The sequence below is a fragment of the Galleria mellonella genome, unplaced genomic scaffold, assembly GCF_026898425.1.
Source record: "Galleria mellonella isolate WM207_F2 unplaced genomic scaffold, CSIRO_AGI_GalMel_v1 utg165, whole genome shotgun sequence".
NCBI lineage: Eukaryota > Metazoa > Arthropoda > Insecta > Lepidoptera > Pyralidae > Galleria > Galleria mellonella.
The window spans coordinates 321,088-339,645 of NW_026442009.1; the positions used below are offsets into that span (position 1 = coordinate 321,088).

The following is an 18,558-nucleotide window of genomic DNA, read 5'->3' on the forward strand; positions in this document are numbered from 1 at the left end:
GCGAGCTCTACGATCTACAGACCGTGTGAAGTGCGAGGTGAGACATTGTGACTGTATGCTCCCTAAATAAGACTTCTGGATGAAGTCGAAACAATTGTCGGAAACGACATACACAGTACATAAAATTCCCATTGTGCATGTTTGTATATAGTCATGTATGTATATATGTATATTAAATATTGTTTGTTAGTATTATTTTTATATTTTGTTAAGTGCAATAATAACTCAATCTTTTACTGTTTCAAATGCTCTTATAGATAGATAGATACTCTTTATTGTTTTCTTTAAAAAATTGCAATTACTGTTTTTTAGGGCTACTCAATGGTAAATACCTAGTAGAAAATATTTTTATTAGATAATAAATTATTAATTTAACCTACTATTGATAATCGGGCAAAATGGTGTCTTATTGGTATCATTCTGTTTACCTGAAAGTCTTTCAATAGGTACTTAATGATTAGTATTAGAGATTGCAGTCTTGAACAAATCCTACCGGTTCAGTACTGGATGTCTAAAACAACGTCGGTAATCCTATACCTATCGTATCTATTGACTGCAATAGCGTCGCCAGATGTCCGTAGGGTTGTAGCAAATTTGGACGTAAGAACTAAAATTACATTATCTCACCTCTTTTCATCAGCATCAGGCTTTAATAGTTTTGTCGCGTCTACAGACTGTTCAGTCTGCAAAAGCGAGATATCACACATGGCTTGCCACATGTGGATCTTGCGAGAAGGTAACCCTTTTAGATCTTTTTATTCCACTATCTGAGAGTCTTCCACTTAGACATCAATTGTAATGTCTGATATGGAAGTCGACTAACAGGTTTCGGTCTCAGATTTTTTTTTAATGGGTGATGATGGAATGGTAATCTCGTCTGTGCTATTGTTATGTATTGGCGTGGTCTCCGTGAAAGATGATAGGTGGGGATGAAAGCAGTCAGCTCATTATGAAGAATTTCACAAGAATTAGCCACAATGGCTTCCAGGGAGAACTGTGTGTAGGTCGACCTCATAGGGTATATTACTAGTAATGGGACTGTTAAACCCCATTACTAATAATAATAATACCTTTCCGTCCTCGGTCCTAGCAAGGACAATAAGCAGAGATGATTGTCGATGATTGTCAGTGGCACCATCCTTGGATTCTATTTATGGTGACACAAACTATGGCTCATTTACTATCTTGTTCTCAATGCTTGTTTACTATAGGATTTATTGGATACTATTTGCTATATGAATATAGTATATATTAAATACTGCTCATCCATTAAATCATGCAAACGCTGTCCAGTTGAACAAGTTCTGGACTGCAAACGTTTAAGTTTTGCCATAGCTCGCAAAAAAGAAGAAGATGAGAGATTGAACTGCTACCTTCAAAGAGATTAACACAAAGCTATGTGGTGAACTATAGATCACGAAGTTCGTGCTTTGTGGCAGTATTTCTGCCGCACAGTATTTCAATAGTTCTGTTAGGTTTAGGTGCTTTCTACTAGCGTCGTATTTTTTAATAAACATAACAGCAAATAATAAATATAACAAATATAGGTAATTAATTAGAGTAAAAGGCATTATACCTACTATTTGAAGTGCAACATTATAGTTGTCGTCTCGTGTCTAGGTTACACTAAGTCTATGAATGATACCACCTCGATTTTCCGGTTTTATATTATATCGCTCGAATTTCGAACATGAAACTGACATTACATTTTCCATACATATTATTTTAACATTATCAAAACACACAAATAATAAAAATTTTCTGTAATATAAAGTAAAATAAATAATAAACACAGTAAAATTTAAATTTGATATCGATGCTTGAAAATGAGGAAATCGTTAGTATTAAAATTACTACTGTAATATAATTTAATGTACTTATAATGGTGTTAAGTGTAAACATAAAATAATAATATTAGATACAAATATAAGAAATTACATCAAGTTTGTGTTTTTAGACCTTGCAAATGTCCGACTGGTTTACAGCAAATTTGTAAGCATGCAAAAGTTACAGATTGTAAAGATGTCGCAGAAATTGTTGAAGCTCTCACATTTGAAGCCGAAAGTTCGTAAATATTATTTATTTCTTTTGGTCTGGCGAATTAAAATGTTAATTAGATATATATTGCTAAATAGGTATACATAATTGCTAAATATAATCTATATATACCTACCCCTCTTTGGCACTCTGTAAGTGTACCTATACCGATAGCGTAGGGTTAGTTGTCATTATCATTTAATAACGAAAGAAGTTGTAAGGCACGTAAAGTATAAAATTTAGGTAGGTATCTATAGCAAGATCATCATACTACGTGGGCAAAGTCTAGACACAGGTAGTTTAATAATAATACTTACATATTCACAGATTTAACATATTCTTCGTATTTAATTGTACTTAGTAGATTCTTAATATGTATCATTACAGGTGTGCGAAAAAGTAAAAGATCCAGACCTCCCAAGTTTAAAACCAAACCATTTAAACCACGACATTTTAAAGATACTTGCGTGCCCATGGTTCCATCAATGCACACGAGGTAATTGAATTTAAAGGTACCAACATGTTTTATTCATACGCGTACCACAATGCTGGCAAATGAGCTTACAATTTGTTACACACTTATATTTCCTGTAGATTTCTGTAACACCAGGGCTATCGTATGTGTTTTGCCTATCATGTAGAAACTTTTGAAGAGTATCATGTCTTATTTTTTAGGGAAAACCTTGGCAAAAAACTCATACCACATTCTTAGATGCGAGATTGGAACTCCTCTGAAAACAAAGCTAATTTAAGATTTTATTTGAGAAAGACTGTCACATTGCAATGTACTCGACAATTTACCTTCTAATGATTTATATTACGTATTTGTTCTCGATTTAAAATCGAATTAAACAAAATAATGTACCATTATAGCAATTGAAAGCTTATAATTTCCTTTTAGATTGAGATATATTGGACATTGCGATGCAGAGCCACCAAGACCAGATAGAAAGGCCGGGTTAGTATCTGTAAACGTATCCCTGCACCATTTTGTAATTTCAAAAAAATGGAAAGATTGATTCTCTGTAGACTATTCTATATGATTGAAGGGATATCACTGTAAGTAGAGGCATAGTGTTAGTAACATAACAACAGTGTGGTTAAGTTTTTCAGTATATTTTCATAAATTAAACAATGAACTGCTTAAAGTATAAATGGACTGTAGTTGTTATTGTAAATAACTTTAATTTCAATTATTTTTTTTAATCATTCAGTAAATATTAATGTATTGATAACCCGGCCTGTATTTAATATATTAAGATATTAATTAAATAAGGAATTACGAAATAAACTTCCTAATATAATGAAGCAATGGGAAATTAACTATAATACGTAGTTGTAGACGTAACTTTGGTGAATTTGAGTTTGAATCTACGTCAGAAGAAGAGGAAACCACAAGCAGTATATTGAGAACAGGCAAGAAAAGAGAGAAATTCAAGAAAAAAGTTCGATACTTTGACCTTTTACCAGGAGATATATTGCTACCTACTCCAGTTCCAGTTATAAAACATACGGCGTCGGACAAATCTATATTAAATGTAAGTTATCATCATAGGTTATACTATGACATTCCCGATATCTCTCATACGTTGGGGGAAAAGATTGTTAGTAATGGGAAATTATCTATTTATTTAAGAATAATTTGCTCACTTCAAATTTCCCAAAACATGTAGTGAGCCATAGGTTTATGTTACAAACTTAAAAATTTTAACCATTTCAAAAATCTATCGGATTTGTTATTTAAAATATCAAAATCTGGCCAAAGAAATAGCCTGATAAGTGGGAGCAAACTAAGCAGTACAAGTGCGAATCGGCGGTGCCAGATATCACGCCTCCCTTCGAATATATCGTAGTTAAACCTTAGTCAATTTATCACGATATACCGATTTACCTGATTTCATTCTTATCTATCATCTCATACTGGCAGCACTCCAGTGTATCAAATTAAACAAAACAAAAAAAAAATAGAGCAAACAATATTATTATTCCATTTTCATCCCCACGCTTTATAAGTCTTATGGACTAAGGTTAGGCCCTCTAAAATTAATGGCATGTTCCACCCTTCAAATCGACACAATAACCATGCAAGCAAGATATCGAAAAATGACATTTGTAGTTTCCTGTAGCCTTAGAAGTTCCTCCTTTTTTTTAAAGTTGGTAATAGTTATATTAAACTCTGCATGTTATAACATGATGCGGCTGTCAGGTAACTAAAACAGGAGTACCATATGTGTCACAGTGTTTTCTGTGATATTCATGGCGCTGTTCATATTGTCTATGGATGATGATTACCTACCACTTTCTATCAGTTGAGCCGTAAGCTTGTTTGCCTTCTGAAGGCATTTAAAAAAGTACACTGATTTTTCAATTATTCATCTTTTGTTTGAAGTCTACTAAAAATACATTGAAACCAGTTTAGATATTCTTGAACGTATGACTCTAACTAGGTATATATGAGGGGAAGGGATTGTTAGCAATGGAGTTTGACAGCCCCATTGCTAGTAATATGCCCTATCAGGTCAACCTTTGCGTGGTTCCCCCTGGAAACCATCGTGAAAAATTCTCGTTGAATTCGTCACGATGGGCTAACTGACCTGTTTCATCCTCATCTATCATCCTTCACTGGTACCCCGCCGGTGTATACCGATAACGCGAGTGGGGTTACTATTTCATTATCCCCTATAAAAAAAACTAGGTATATATAGTACTTAGGTACTTATAAGTAATTTCTACAGGTGGCAAGTCCGAAAACCAGTGGTGAGGTAATCCCAGCTCAACGCACAATAGTTGTACCTGGAGAAATCAAACCTCCAATTCCGCCAAAATCTGCTTACGAGTAAGATTTTTTATTTTAATGTAATAATTACCGGTTTCACTTACGTGTAATTTAGTCGACCATTCGGTGTCTACTACTATTGACTACATGACTGTCTCAATCAATTGTTTGTTTACATTATCATTAAGTTTTGTTTTTAAGTTTATGAATATTTCAGATTGTTTAAGCCCCATAGCGGAATAATTATCAATAGAGATAAAGAGTTTGTTCCTGACGTCGTGCATACTCCGGGTTCTAGAAAGCCGAGGTTTTTATGATAATATTTTACATATTTACCTACTAGTAGCTGTATTCCAGGGCTTCACCCACGTGAATTAGTATATAAAGTATCCTAGTGCTATTTCAAATTTTTTCCAATTTCAAATTCCTTCAGTCATTTTTGCGTGAAAAAGTAACGAACATCCATCCGTCCATTCATCCATCATTACAGATATTCGTATTTAATAAAAGAGTTTAGTAAAACAATGGAATACCAAATGCTTCGATACAAACAAACCTCTTTCGCTTCTTCCACATTCATCAATCCAAGTATACATAATAATAAACAATAAATAGATGCTTGTAATTACAGACCTCAGCAGAAAAGAAAACCTTGTCATAAAGAGTAAGCTTTTTTCTTTACTTATGAGCCGATCGGCTGAAAATAAAAATTGGAATTGGAAGGATTGAAAGGTTTTGCCAGTAGTTGGCAGACGGGTTGGCAACCGTAGTAAAGCTTTACTGATATTTTAAGAGGGAAGCTGCTACCCATCTTTTTTTCAATTTACCTTTCCTTTAACAATACCCACGGGAAACTAAGGGGTATCCCTAACCACGGAACCATACGGCTAAGAAATAAGTATTAATTTTATTCAGAGTTATGTAATTAAATACTTAAGTACCTAATTTGTTATATGTTTACAGAATATGTTATAGAAAAACATGTACGAGGAAAAAATGCAGGTATTCAAATATTGTCCTCTAATTGGTATCGGACTAAAAAATTAATAAAATAATAATTTAATTTAATTTACAGAAAGTACGCAGCAATGAGAAAAAGGCAAATGACTCGAAAAATTAAAAGGTAAAAATAATAGGAAGTCAATAATTTTTTGGCTTTTACAGTAACATCTTTGGCTTTCAATTAAATTTAAATGCCGTGAAATAAATTTCCTTCTAACATTCTTTGAAATTTCTAAAAAAATTTAATAAAAAATATTGTAACTATATGAGCTGTCAAGTTAAATTACAATTCTATCTCATGTATGATAAATCAGACAGTCGTCTATTACATCTAGTACGTATCTACTTAAATTTGATATAGTAATCTCAGTATTAATAGTAAGTGTATTACTAACCAGATCACGTTTCGATGTCCCATATACGACCATAGGAGAACCCATTGATGGTAAACCTCGAGCTAGTACACAAAAACACATTAGAGATGACGATTCTATCTGTGGTCTTGATGAGATACCAAAACCAGAACATGTAAGTTGATCATATTTGATGACAGATCATTCGACGTGTGAATATTACTGATATAGAAATTACATTAGACTTATATAAATTTTCAAATACATCTAGAGAGAGAGTCAGAGATTCGAGCAGTAACGGCAATATGAAATTGCATAATGTATAGACTGCAACCGCCACTAATTGTTATTTCTGTATTGTCTTAATGTCTTTGTAATTAATTTGGGATTGTTAATATAGGGGATTTTTATCTGTTATAGGTTAGAATACCAGCTAATTTGAAAAGAGGAATCTTGCAAACACATTCTTTAACTGTATTGCCATGTACGAAAGAAAGGAAACCTGAAATACATTATGGCATATTAACGGGATCATTTAATATGTATGATGCCAAATTTAGTAAGTAATCTTAATTCTAAATAATAGATATTTGTCACTTCATCTGTGAAATTTCGCGGACAAATATCTAGACATTAAAATTTTATTTTTAGGTGGGCGTTCGAAGGGTAGACAAGCTCTTACAATTAGCGTGATGGCTTATTGTTTAGCATTTCACTATCATCCTAAGCAGTGGACTATGAAGCTTGTTGACAGTCTTGTTGATGCAGGAGATCAATGGTCTGTTATATCTTGAATTGTTGTACTTATATTTATGAAAAATAATGTTTTGTTATTTTTATATATCACAATACTAAGAATTATTAGTTCATTCAAATGCTCATATGAGATTACTTTATAGGTATTTACAATGTTTAGAAAAGGTACATGATCATTCAGCAGTTCAAGGAATCTGTGAAGTCTTGCCTTTTGGCAAAAAACAAACATTGATATTGAATGGAAAAAGAATGCAAGTTTTATTAGGCGAGCCTGATATCGTTGGTTACGCTATGTCCTTGGATCCTACAGTTTATAATCTATGTAGAGGATTAAAAGCTTTTTTCAAAGGCAATCGAGCAGGAATTCTATTAACAAGGTATTTAATGTATTTATTTTGATATAGATACAAGCAATTTACAAGAGCACCCTATTTCGTATTTTTTTTTTAATTTCATATTAATTGCAGAGTTTTAAAAGTTGTGATTTGGAAAGACAGGATTTGTTACTACGTATTCGATCCAGCTGGAAGAGATTCAAGGGCGTATTCCAATTTCACAAATGGTTGTTCCGCTCTCATTAACGTAAAAGATTTAGTATCAGTCGCAGAGATTCTTTTAGCTCGCAGTGTGTTGGAGGATCAAAAGTTTGTATTAGCTCCGGTAAAAGTGTTGAAAATGGTAGATGAGAAATGTGATGAAGATTTTGAATCAGATAGAGAACTTACTCAGGCTGAGAAAGCTATGATAGGATATCGAATATTAAATGAAAATTCTGCTATTGTTAATGCTAACATGCATTTAGGTGATAAATGTTTCGAAGATGCAAAATTTCGACAGGCGCTGACGGTAGCTATAGTAGCAATAACATATGCGAAAATATCACCTCCTAATACATGGTTTTCTAAGACTTTAGATAAAATACTGCGCTTGGGGAATATACTTTTTGCAGAATGTTCACATCCCAAAGTAATGATAGATTTAACAATTGATAATATACCCAATGAAATAATAGTCGGGCCCTATGCATGTGAGATAATTATTTACAGAGAAAGAGTTAAAGGTCAGCTTTTTACGACAAAAGAATGCTTACTTAATATCAAAACAGGTCTCGAAGAATTTTTTAGTCGCGAGGACAATAGTGGAATATTACAATTTAATAATTACTCACTTGCGATTTGGAGACAAAAAGACATGTTCTATTTATTTGATCCATATCCACGCACTAACGATGGTTTACGCTCTTTCAAAACTGGCAAGGCTTGTTGTTTAATGCTTTTAAATCCTGAGACTATGGCTTCTGCTTTTACAAAAAATTGGGATTACTTACCAGTAACGACACAGTTTCATATTCATGCTTTTAAAGTATTAAAACTAAAAAAGAAAGAACCTAAGGTTAGCTTTAACAAGCTTCGTTCGGCATTATCCGTTCATTTGTCTGCTTGTATGAGTATTATGATATTTAAATTACAAAAACAGAATGTGTTTACTTATTCGTGAATCGTTTTCAGATGCAAATAGTTTGTACTCTCAGCGATGACCAACTATCCGGTGCGAACGCAAGGATAAAACGAAAGGTTCTTCCTTTGAGTCAAGCTCAAGGAGATGGGGGGGAGATAATTCACGACATCTTGCCAGCAAATAATTTCAATACAATAAATATAGATAACAAACAAAGTGGAGTAAGTGCATCTTATGTAAATAAGGTTTATATGTTTTTAATCTTCAGATATTTTGAATTTAAAAATTTATTATTACGTCAAATAGCCGCAAGTAGACGAGGAACAAATGGGCGATATAATTTCATTGGTCGATAGCATACAGGAAGATTATCTCCCACTAATACCGTTGCGATATAAAAATATGGGTTCAGAACCATTACAAGATAAAGTTGGTGAGACATAGTTTAAAAGTTATAGTTATAGTCTTTTTTTCATAGAATTGTATTGAATTTAAAGAAGTATATTTTAAATAGTAAATCTGGATTCGCCGACTGTTTCGGTGACACAAGTTGTGCCCCCTTGGCCAAAGCCCCGTGATAAGACCAATGAACTGCCTGAACCTGATCCTGATCCAGAGCCGACACCGCCACCTACACCACCCCAGTTACCAGTAAGTTTGTCCCCTTTTTTTAATAAAATTATTATGATATTTATTTGTGGGATTTTGCAAAAAAATATTCTATTTGTAAAACTGCAACATAAATTAGATCAATAAGAAATTAGATACAGTTTTTTTTTGCAATTTTATGTAGAGATTCTTCTATAAAATAACTCATAAAATGGTAATTTTTAAGAGAAACATATGCTCTGTCACAATCTGTTGTCATTTACGTCGTCTTTGCGGTCCCTCGCTTATTATGTATTCCCAAATTATTTCCATATTAAACAATCTCAACATAGATTATTGCTAGATATTAATTATATGGTTACAACTCGTCAGCATCTTATGACTGTAATCTATGTTGAAGTCATAGGTATTTTTATTTTATCACCATTATGGTTAATGGAACAATTAACATGCCTATGTTTCGACGAACATATAAAAAGGGGATGTGGCAGAGTTGATCCTACCATCTTCAGAGTTTCTTTTTTACGGAATGGCAACATCGACCTAACGGAGAGTATATTGCTAAAAATGAGACTGGTAATCTCTATTACTAACAATTCCTCCACTCCCTCCTCTTCAGAGAGTTAGGTAATTAGAAGTTTAAATTAATACATTATATTTGATATGATTGAATTTCATATATTTTTTCCTTTCAGCCTCCTGAAGATGGCGAAGAAGAGGTTTGTATAAGTTTCAAATTATACTAATTTAATTAATTATGAATTTTAGCTTTAGACTTGTAAGGATCAAATTTATTCATTTTAGTATTTTATTTTAAAAATAGCAGTCTTGTTTCGAATCAATTTTGATTTTCTAAATATTAAACAGTAATATAGAAAATAAATGTATTAATTATTTTGCAACAGGAGGAGGAAGTAGGTGAGGAAGAAGACGAAGATACAATGAAGAGAAAGAAAGAAGAAGAACAACGGAAGAAGGCAGAAGAAGAGGCACGTAGGAAAGCTGAGGAGTTGCCGTCTCCACTACCGCCTCCTCCACCATCACCACAGCCCGAACCTGAAGTACCGGTAGGTCTTTTTTTTATTTTTATTTAAAACGTAAGATAATATAAGCATAATCACGACAAAATATACTATTTTAGCTTGCACCTATACAAATGGCCGAGGATGAAGTACAAACCATACAACCGGTTAATGTTGATCGTCGCATACTCCTTTCAGAAGACGCACATTATAGATTTAAATTACGACAGTTACGTAAGAAAATGACACCTCCTCTAATAGAAGACCAATTGGAAGGCTCCCCGTCTGAAGAACTCTTGAAGCCAAGTAACTTCAAAGATTTACCTGATAAGACACAGATAGTTAGGGGCTCTTCGGCTATTACAGATGCAAATGTTATTGATATTTTGCCATTTGCTGCAATTATGGCTATAGTTACATCTTATAAATATTCTATTAATACTTGGACTAGTGGAATAGTTAATTTTATTGTAGATACAGCTAAAAAGTTATATTCAAATAAATTAGAGAAGTTTCAAATGGCTCCTATTCATATCATACCGAAGATTGGTATCGGACATCAGGTACGTAACGCCTGTAAGTTAGAATGTTGACCATTTTCCTTTTTTTAATTTTCAGTAATTTTTGATTATTTATTTATTTATTGGCGATAATATTACAAATATTTAGACAAAAAAGATTGATTAATTAATTACTTTTATCAAATTAGTTTTTAGAAATTAAATTTAGTTATTAACTAATATGAAGATAATAGAAGCCAATTATGACGTTAACAAATTTACATAATTATGTATTATTTAAAAATAATTAAAATAATGTATTTGTATTGCACTTTATTCCTTAGGCTTATCAAGCTAACATTGATGTGGTAGGCGAGGGGGCGACATGGCAACTGGAAGATGCACTGTCTCGTAAATTTTTCTTGAAGTATGATAGAGGCATGATCACTACATCTAACTATAGCTGCGCAGTTTTTAAAAGAAATGGCTTATACTATTTATATGACGGCAGTTCTTGCAATGCTATGGGTATAAGAGATGAAAAGAATAAAGGAAAAGCGTGTTTTTTGAGATTCTCTACATTACATGATCTAGTTAGCAGGTATTTATTGTACCATACATAAATTTCATATAAATAAAATAAAAAAAAAATTACACAGCTGCTTTTTTTATTCGCCCTCTTTTTAATATGAATACTAATAATAAGAATAAATTAGGAAATATTGTTATGACTGACATTGCCATATTTAATTTTTATTGTTATGTTTTGCAGGATTTTGTACAATAAAGATGGACGGACAGAAGATCAACAGTTTATTTTAAGTCGAATTTTAGTACGCAGACTGCTTGCAGAACTTCGTATGAAACTTCCTGAAGATTATGATTATATTACTGGTTTGTCAAAGTCGAAGCCATCAATTGTCTTGACGGAAAAAGATTCTGAAAAAAGAAGTTTCATAGAATCGGCAGAGTCTAAAAGTCAGACAATTATTGGATATCAACTAGTTGAAGGAATATACAGAATCGAAGGAACAACATCTTTGAAAGATAGAAAACCAAGTTCTGATGTGAAATCGTGCCATTTCGTTAGCTTAATAGCAATGTTAATGGCTGCGATGCATCCCATCCGAACATGGGATCATATTATGGTTGATACGTGTATTGAAAAAGGTTTGGAAATAAATGAAAAAGCAACAAATTTAAATGTGTGCGAAAAAAGAGTGATTAAAAATATTATACTCGATGGAAAATTCATAAACATAAATATAAAGAAAATAACTGTTGTTAATGAGAATCCGGATAAGAGACTAGAACAGTACTTAAAGGCAGTTTTAAGAAGACTGCGTTACGTTGTTATTAGATTTCTTCAATGCAGTATGGCGATATGCCAAACTGATGGTTATTTCCATCTCTTCGACCCCTATCCTCCTCCAAGCGAAGAAACACAACCGCAAATATCTACCAAAGATGATCAAAACAAAAAAACAGAAAACCCCGTAGAACCAAAAAAAGCGAGTGACGTCGCAACATGGACATTATATAGATCTATAGATGCATTAACACATAGAATACGAAAAGTGATTTCAGGAAGCTCAGTTGAAAGTCCTGAATTTTATACTTTTGAATTGACTTCTGTAAAGCCTGCTCCGCGGCATTCAGCGTTGAATTATAGGCTCAGTCCATTGTTCAAGCCTGATGACAATCCAAACTTACCATATCTAAAACGTCGAAGGGTCCGTCCCATTGTGGATGAAAAAATGTATTGGTTAAATATAGAGTCAATACCTTGGTCTCGTATGAATTGTTTCAATGATTTAGGATTCGAGAGAAAAACTCCAAGAACTATGTGGAAGGACTGGGATATAGAATTCCCTGGAGACCTTTATTCTCTTTGGGGATCAGTACATCCATTAGATAAAAAATTTGATGACAACCATCGAGGTAAACAATATTTGGCCATCAGCGTTGTTGCAATTGTTATGACTAAAGCCTGCAATCTCAGTGCGTGGACTGGTAGTTTTTTAGATGGTATTGTTATAAACGGTGATAAGTATCATCGAAAATGTTTGAATAAAATAGGGAATCATCCTAATTATGAAATTGCTATTATGGACTTGGATACTAAGTTCGATGAAATGTTTCCTTATTCATTTTCAGTCAAATTTAACAAAATAATATTTGGATTCGTATACAATCATTTTCCCGATCGTTTTAATTTAAGTAAGGCATTGGTTTATTTTTTTGAAAAGAATTCTCTTGGAATATTAACAAGCCCTACCAAAAACCTAGCATTTGGTAAATGCGATACATCATATTTTATGTTCGATTGTCAAAGTTATGGGGTACCAATATTTTCACCAGACCAAGGTGCTTCATACATGCTAAAATGTGAAAGTCTCAATAGACTGATATATTGTATTACATTAACATTAAACATAAGGCGACACAGCCAACAATTTCATTTATTTAGTGTAAATGTTTCACTTACTGAGAAAGGTAAATAAAGAAGTAATATTGTCTCAGGTCATGTAAATTTTAGTTTCATTAATAGTTATAGATAAGTGTCTGTGTTATTTATTCCACTTATTTCCTATTATACTAGATACCTAATTTACTATCAAAGGCATTTTTAAATGTATTTTTATGGAGACTCGAATCTACGTTATTCACATCGATTCTGCTGATGTAACATCCTCTATCTCTAAAATTAAAATATTATTCTACAAACGGGTACTGAATCTTAACAAATAGTATAAATGTAAAAGTATATTTGTTTATTCCCACGAAAGATGCCATATGCGTACTAACTCTAGCGGAAAAATGAAAGAAACCTAAAAAAATTTTCGGCGATTTTTCAAATGGCTGTATCTTTGATAAAAATAGTCGTAAAATAGCAATTTAAGGATTAAACTTCTTAATTTTTGGTTCTTGCAAAAAAAAATTCCAAATAATACGTATCGCGCAATTGTAATTAATATCAAGAATAAAAAATTAGAAATTTTTTCGATGTTATTTTTGGTGTACAGATTTATATTTTTAACCAAACCGCCTTATGATTAGATAGGTTGCTCATTTTGTTTTAATTTAGTTTTTTTTTGATACGACCATTTCGACGATGGCAAATATCGTCAAAAGCTTACGGTTTGCTCTTTTGGAATCCAACATGTTTTTTTTAATTGAATATAATGTAATAGTAACCCCGCTTGCGCTAACGGTATACGCTGGTAGGGCACCAGTGAGTGATGATAAGTGAGAATGAGAAGGTAGGTCAGTTAGCCCATTGTAATTTTTTTAATGGGTGAAAATGGTATGGTAACCCCGTCTGCGCTAACGGGATACGCTGGCGGAGCACCAGTGAAGGGTAATAGATGAGAATGAAAACAGGGCAGTTAGCCCATCATGATGAATTCATCAGGAATTACATACCATTTTCACCCATAAAAAAACCATGATAGTTTCCAGGATGGACCACGTGGAGGTCGACCTGACAGAGTATATTGCTAGCAATGGGACTATGGTAAGGTGGACTAATAGTAGTCAGCATTACTAACAATGCTTTCCCCTGATTTCAACATGTTCTTTTAATTAAATACTATGTATTATATAATATTTATTACAAAAAGAACAGCATATACATATGTATATGAGGGATGCAATAGGCGTCACAGCGTATTCTATGATGTCGTTGATGCTGTTGTTTATGTTTAGTTTAGTAGTCAGTGGCGTAACTATACCATTTGGGGCCTGTGGCAAATTCTTTTGTTGGGGCCCTATCAATAAATAAAAAAAAAATATACTTTTCACGTAAAATAAAATACTCAGGTACAATGCAAAAAAAAAATGGGGCCCTTTTGGTTTGGGGGCTCGTGGCATTTTGCCAGTTCTGTCACCCTATTGTTATGCCACTGCAAGTAAACCATCAGCTTCTTTGCTATTCTAGGTTACTTTAAAAAATCGACAAATTGCTTGGAATTATAAACTGAACATTAATTCTCTCTCGTAGATTGTCGTTAGAAACGGTCCTGAGTTACATTTATATACTGGTCGCTATACCTGATATCTGGTTGTGGTACCTACTGGAGAATAAATAATTCTTAATCGTACATTGAGAGGTTCAGAAATTTATAAGGTGATTTGTATAGGTATAAGAAATATTGATTTATTAATGTGTTACTAATACTTTTGTCTTCATTATCTATACTAATATTTATGGAAAACTAATTTCACCCACGCTATTGGTTTACTTTCATTTGGTGTCATTCTTGTGATGAATTAATCAAGTAGTAATTTATCTTCGTTATTAGGTGGAAGAGATTATTAATAATGGGGACTTGCAATGAATTGCTAATACCCTATCAGATCGATCTCCAAGTGGTTCGTCCTGGAAAGAATCGTGGTTAATTTTTGATGAATTCGGTACTATGGGCTGACCTGACTTCCTCTTACCTGTCATGTCTCACTAGAACCCCGCTAGCATATACCGATTATGTAGGTGGGGTTATGACTCTGGTAATTATCTATTAAAAAACAATTTCCATTTCTAAGATATTCTGCAGCACCTAGTATCTATCGATAAGAAAATTAATTGGAAATAAAACTTTTATAATAATTATATATTTTTTTTGCCATAGAATGTTTGAAGTTATATATAAATAAATAAAAGTTATATCATAAAAATAAAGCGATTATTCTCATAATGGATAGATTTTTAAGTATCTATTTATTTTTTATTGCATAAGAAAAATTTGTATAAATGACGAACTTTTAATGCCATATGGCATTCTCTACCAGGTACACATTAGGTAAAAACAGTAATTGTTTGGGGTCTGTGGTGACGAACATATATTACACAAAAATGGTAAAAAAGTATATAAGTTGAAATTATATGACAATAGAATGGAATGTATTTAGATTGTAACCATTTTCTATGTAGATTATATACTTATTGTAATAAATGTTTTATTTAGAAAAACGCTCATAACTCTTAATGGGTTACTGGAGGCAATTATTTACTGTTTTTTAATCAACTTCATAAAATTGGGGAGGCTCTCAATTTGGTGCTTTTTTTTTTATTATTTAGTTTTTGAAAGGTTTTACCATATTTTGGTATGTCTTACTCTAGTTTGAATTATTTTCCTAAATATTTTTTTAATTTATTTATAATTACTGATCTGGCACTGAAATTCTATTTAGCCATGCATAGGCATGGGTAGACAGATTTTTTGTAAATAATATTAGGTGTATGGTATTTGTAGAAAATATACTTTCACATAGGTGAAACAAGAAATTTTTAAAATCAGTTGATTTTTTAAGTTTATTCATTATAAACAAACAATAAAATCTTTATAATTGTGTACAATAATATTAATTAAAAACCTTTTTCATTTAGGAAAAGCAGCAATATTCATCTTTTAGGAGTCTAAAGGAACAAAATTTTAAATAGTATTCATGCCGACACCATTGTTTTAGTATTTTTACTTGCGTAAAAACCACAAAGTCTAGAACAATTACTATATTTTATAATGATAATTTATAATAGAAAAGAATTATATGCTTAAAACGCTAACCCCTTTTTGGGTAGTCAGAGAAATTTTATTATTTTTTTAATTTTATTGCACCATTTAAAAAATAATATTACGGTGAATATTTGACACAACATGGTTGAGATTGAGCAAACCAATTTTCTGAAGGATTTAGGCTAGTGCCGGATTTATATTCTCTTAATGTATATACTATTTCATGTTCCTTCACGCCCTTAGAAAGGGAGAGGCACTACTTGCATCTATTTACTTAGGTCTATGTGGGTACAGGTAGGAAAGGTAGTTATTGCAGTAGATAGATGAATGAATTCATGTAAAGCAAAAGTATAAAATGAAACACAAATCACAAATTTTATGGGATTTTATGCTTGCAAAATCTTCCCTTGTATTTGCCGTCCATAGGATGCAGCCTATACGGCTTAATAGTAAATCCAGCACTGCTGCAGACACTAATGCTAATTGTATACAACTGAATTCTATTAACTTTTCAAGCACTAGGGACTTTCAGATGGAAAATCCATGAAAGAAAATAATAAAATTAACATTGTTACACTTCATCTCACAATAATTTTATTATAACTGTAAAAACCTTAAAATACATAATGTACTGTTTTAGTTAAATATAAGCATTATCACTACGAAATTTATTCAAGATCAGGTAAATTCTCATCATCTGAATCACTTTCCAAGTCGTCAAAGGATGGTTTGTCTGATTTATCACCAGCACCACCGCCGCCACCGCCACCCATCGACCGGAGCATTTCTTCTATGTCATAATTATTACCGCCACCTTCTTCATCATCGTCGTCCTCATCTCTCCATTTATTGAAGTCTATTTTAAGGTAATGTGGCTTCTTTTTGTCCTTGGTTAGATTAGGCCAGTACGGCGCATCTTTTTTCTCTTTACGAAGCACCATTTCTATACATCTGCCTTTATTTACGTAGGCGCTATTTTCAGGGATCACAGTTTCATATAATGGTATAGTTACCTCGTGTACTTTATTGTCCGGCACGTTGACGCCTTTAAAATAAACCGAGTCCTTTTCTATTTTAATAGTCGGATCTTTAGACTCGACGCTAAATGTTAGAAATACATCTTCTTTGCGCTGAGCCCATAATACGGGAGGTGGGACTGGAGTTTCTCCGGACATGCTGACTATGAGTAAATTTTTAATAATTGTTAAGACACCACGTGAAAAATTGATCAAACGCAAAGTTTAGTTAAAAAATTACGATTCAACTCAGGACAATTGATAATCTATCCAACCCACCGCACCGATTCATCGAACAGGGTTGCCATTTTTTTAAATTATTTGTCCCTAAACACACGTCTAGGTACAAGAAAAATTATTGAAAAATCAGTATAAAAAATTAATAAAAACTACTTACATTGTTAATACAGCACCTATAAAAATTTATAATTATATATCATAAAAAAAACCATAAATATACGCTAAAGATTTTTGGCAAACATTCTTATGTTAAGGTTTAAGTTCCTATTGCATATATTATTTATGTTTGCAATTGAAGGCCAAGTCCTTGTCCATGGTCATAAATAAATCGATGTTACGGTAAACGAGTTTCTAAATTATAATAGATATTTAAACAAAGAACTTTAAGATACTGCTCATCATTGTAATGTAATAATTGGTTATAAAATTAAGTGGTTTGAATAAATGAGTAGGTGATGAATATACTCGTCTTTTCAACAAATAAACTTGTGATAGCAAGAAAACGGGGAACAAGACAATAACTATTATAAAAAAGTACGATTAAAACTTTTTGTAATATTGACTATTCTTAATACGCTTAATAATATAATATATATTGAAATATAAAGTTTATTTCAATAAAGTTTCGAAAATATTAATATATTGTTCATGAGTGGAACAATTTTATTTGGTGTCTTATTTTTGGAAGCTGGCAACTACTGTATTTTTTTATTCGTATGTTCTCTCTTTTGTCTGTGGCCTTTTAGAAAGAAGATTCACGTGAAAGAAGTATTAAGTAAAAAATAAAACATCAAAATATTGTCACCTGTTTTTATAAAAGTTTCAATAGAAATTTACATCAATATATTCTTAATTTATTAACTATTTATTGTTATTAGTTATATATATTTCAATTCCCAAAGACGATTGACGTCAGGCAGGGGGCCGGGCGTAAAACTATAAGACAAATCCTTTAGTAATATGGATAAAACCATATTACGGCGACTTCAAATAATATTTGGGATAAGGGTAGAAAGATTATGAGTTATATATATATTTCATGTTTATTACTTCAATTTTATTTTAAGATATAATAATGGATACAAAAAGGATAATTTTTTACAAAACAAGTTATGAAAATAATTTTATCTAAATACATTAAAATACCTATCGAAATATATTTATGTAAGATTTGTTTAATCATACCTATTTGTACTCTATTAATTACTAATCATATTATATCAAAATCATACTTACTTTACAAGATTAAATTCCTTATTTATCATACGTATAA

The 18,558-nt window shown here is 32.1% G+C and overlaps 2 protein-coding genes across 4 annotated transcripts; one reads left to right on the top strand and one right to left on the bottom strand.

The window, feature by feature from the left end:
* Nucleotides 1–275: 275 nt before the first annotated feature.
* LOC113519037 (uncharacterized) lies at nucleotides 276–13,046 on the top strand. Of its 3 annotated transcripts, none has more exons than XM_031911162.2 (22): nucleotides 276–1,837; nucleotides 1,958–2,064; nucleotides 2,425–2,533; nucleotides 2,939–2,995; nucleotides 3,374–3,575; nucleotides 4,773–4,873; nucleotides 5,031–5,120; nucleotides 5,777–5,815; nucleotides 5,889–5,936; nucleotides 6,214–6,343; nucleotides 6,589–6,727; nucleotides 6,820–6,946; nucleotides 7,068–7,301; nucleotides 7,392–8,316; nucleotides 8,433–8,603; nucleotides 8,689–8,815; nucleotides 8,897–9,033; nucleotides 9,687–9,710; nucleotides 9,897–10,058; nucleotides 10,133–10,576; nucleotides 10,858–11,114; nucleotides 11,286–13,046. In XM_031911162.2, the coding sequence occupies exons 1-22, from the start codon at nucleotides 1,827–1,829 to the stop codon at nucleotides 13,015–13,017; spliced, it is 5,373 nt and encodes a 1,790-aa protein (XP_031767022.2). In that variant the 5' UTR covers nucleotides 276–1,826; the 3' UTR covers nucleotides 13,018–13,046. The 3 variants fall into 3 exon arrangements, with proteins under 3 accessions (XP_031767022.2, XP_031767072.2, XP_031767114.2); XM_031911212.2 differs by having other exon boundaries at nucleotides 3,380–3,575; XM_031911254.2 differs by lacking the exon at nucleotides 5,777–5,815.
* Nucleotides 13,047–16,398: 3,352 nt separating this feature from the next.
* On the bottom strand, nucleotides 16,399–17,352 carry LOC113518795 (uncharacterized protein CG16817-like). The gene has a single exon (XM_026903789.3). It carries the CDS (start codon nucleotides 17,202–17,204, stop codon nucleotides 16,698–16,700), a length of 507 nt encoding a protein of 168 aa, XP_026759590.1. The 5' UTR covers nucleotides 17,205–17,352; the 3' UTR covers nucleotides 16,399–16,697.
* Nucleotides 17,353–18,558: the final 1,206 nt, after the last annotated feature.

Bases quoted from the DNA above. Each gene is read 5' to 3' on its own strand.
- LOC113519037 (XM_031911162.2), top strand. The intron at 7,302-7,391 runs GTATTTAATGTA...TATTAATTGCAG, and splicing joins GCAGGAATTCTATTAACAAG to AGTTTTAAAAGTTGTGATTT. The intron at 10,577-10,857 runs GTACGTAACGCC...TTTATTCCTTAG, and splicing joins AGATTGGTATCGGACATCAG to GCTTATCAAGCTAACATTGA.
- LOC113518795 (XM_026903789.3), bottom strand. From the start codon at position 17,204: ATGTCCGGAGAAACTCCAGTCCCACCTCCCGTATTATGGGCTCAGCGC.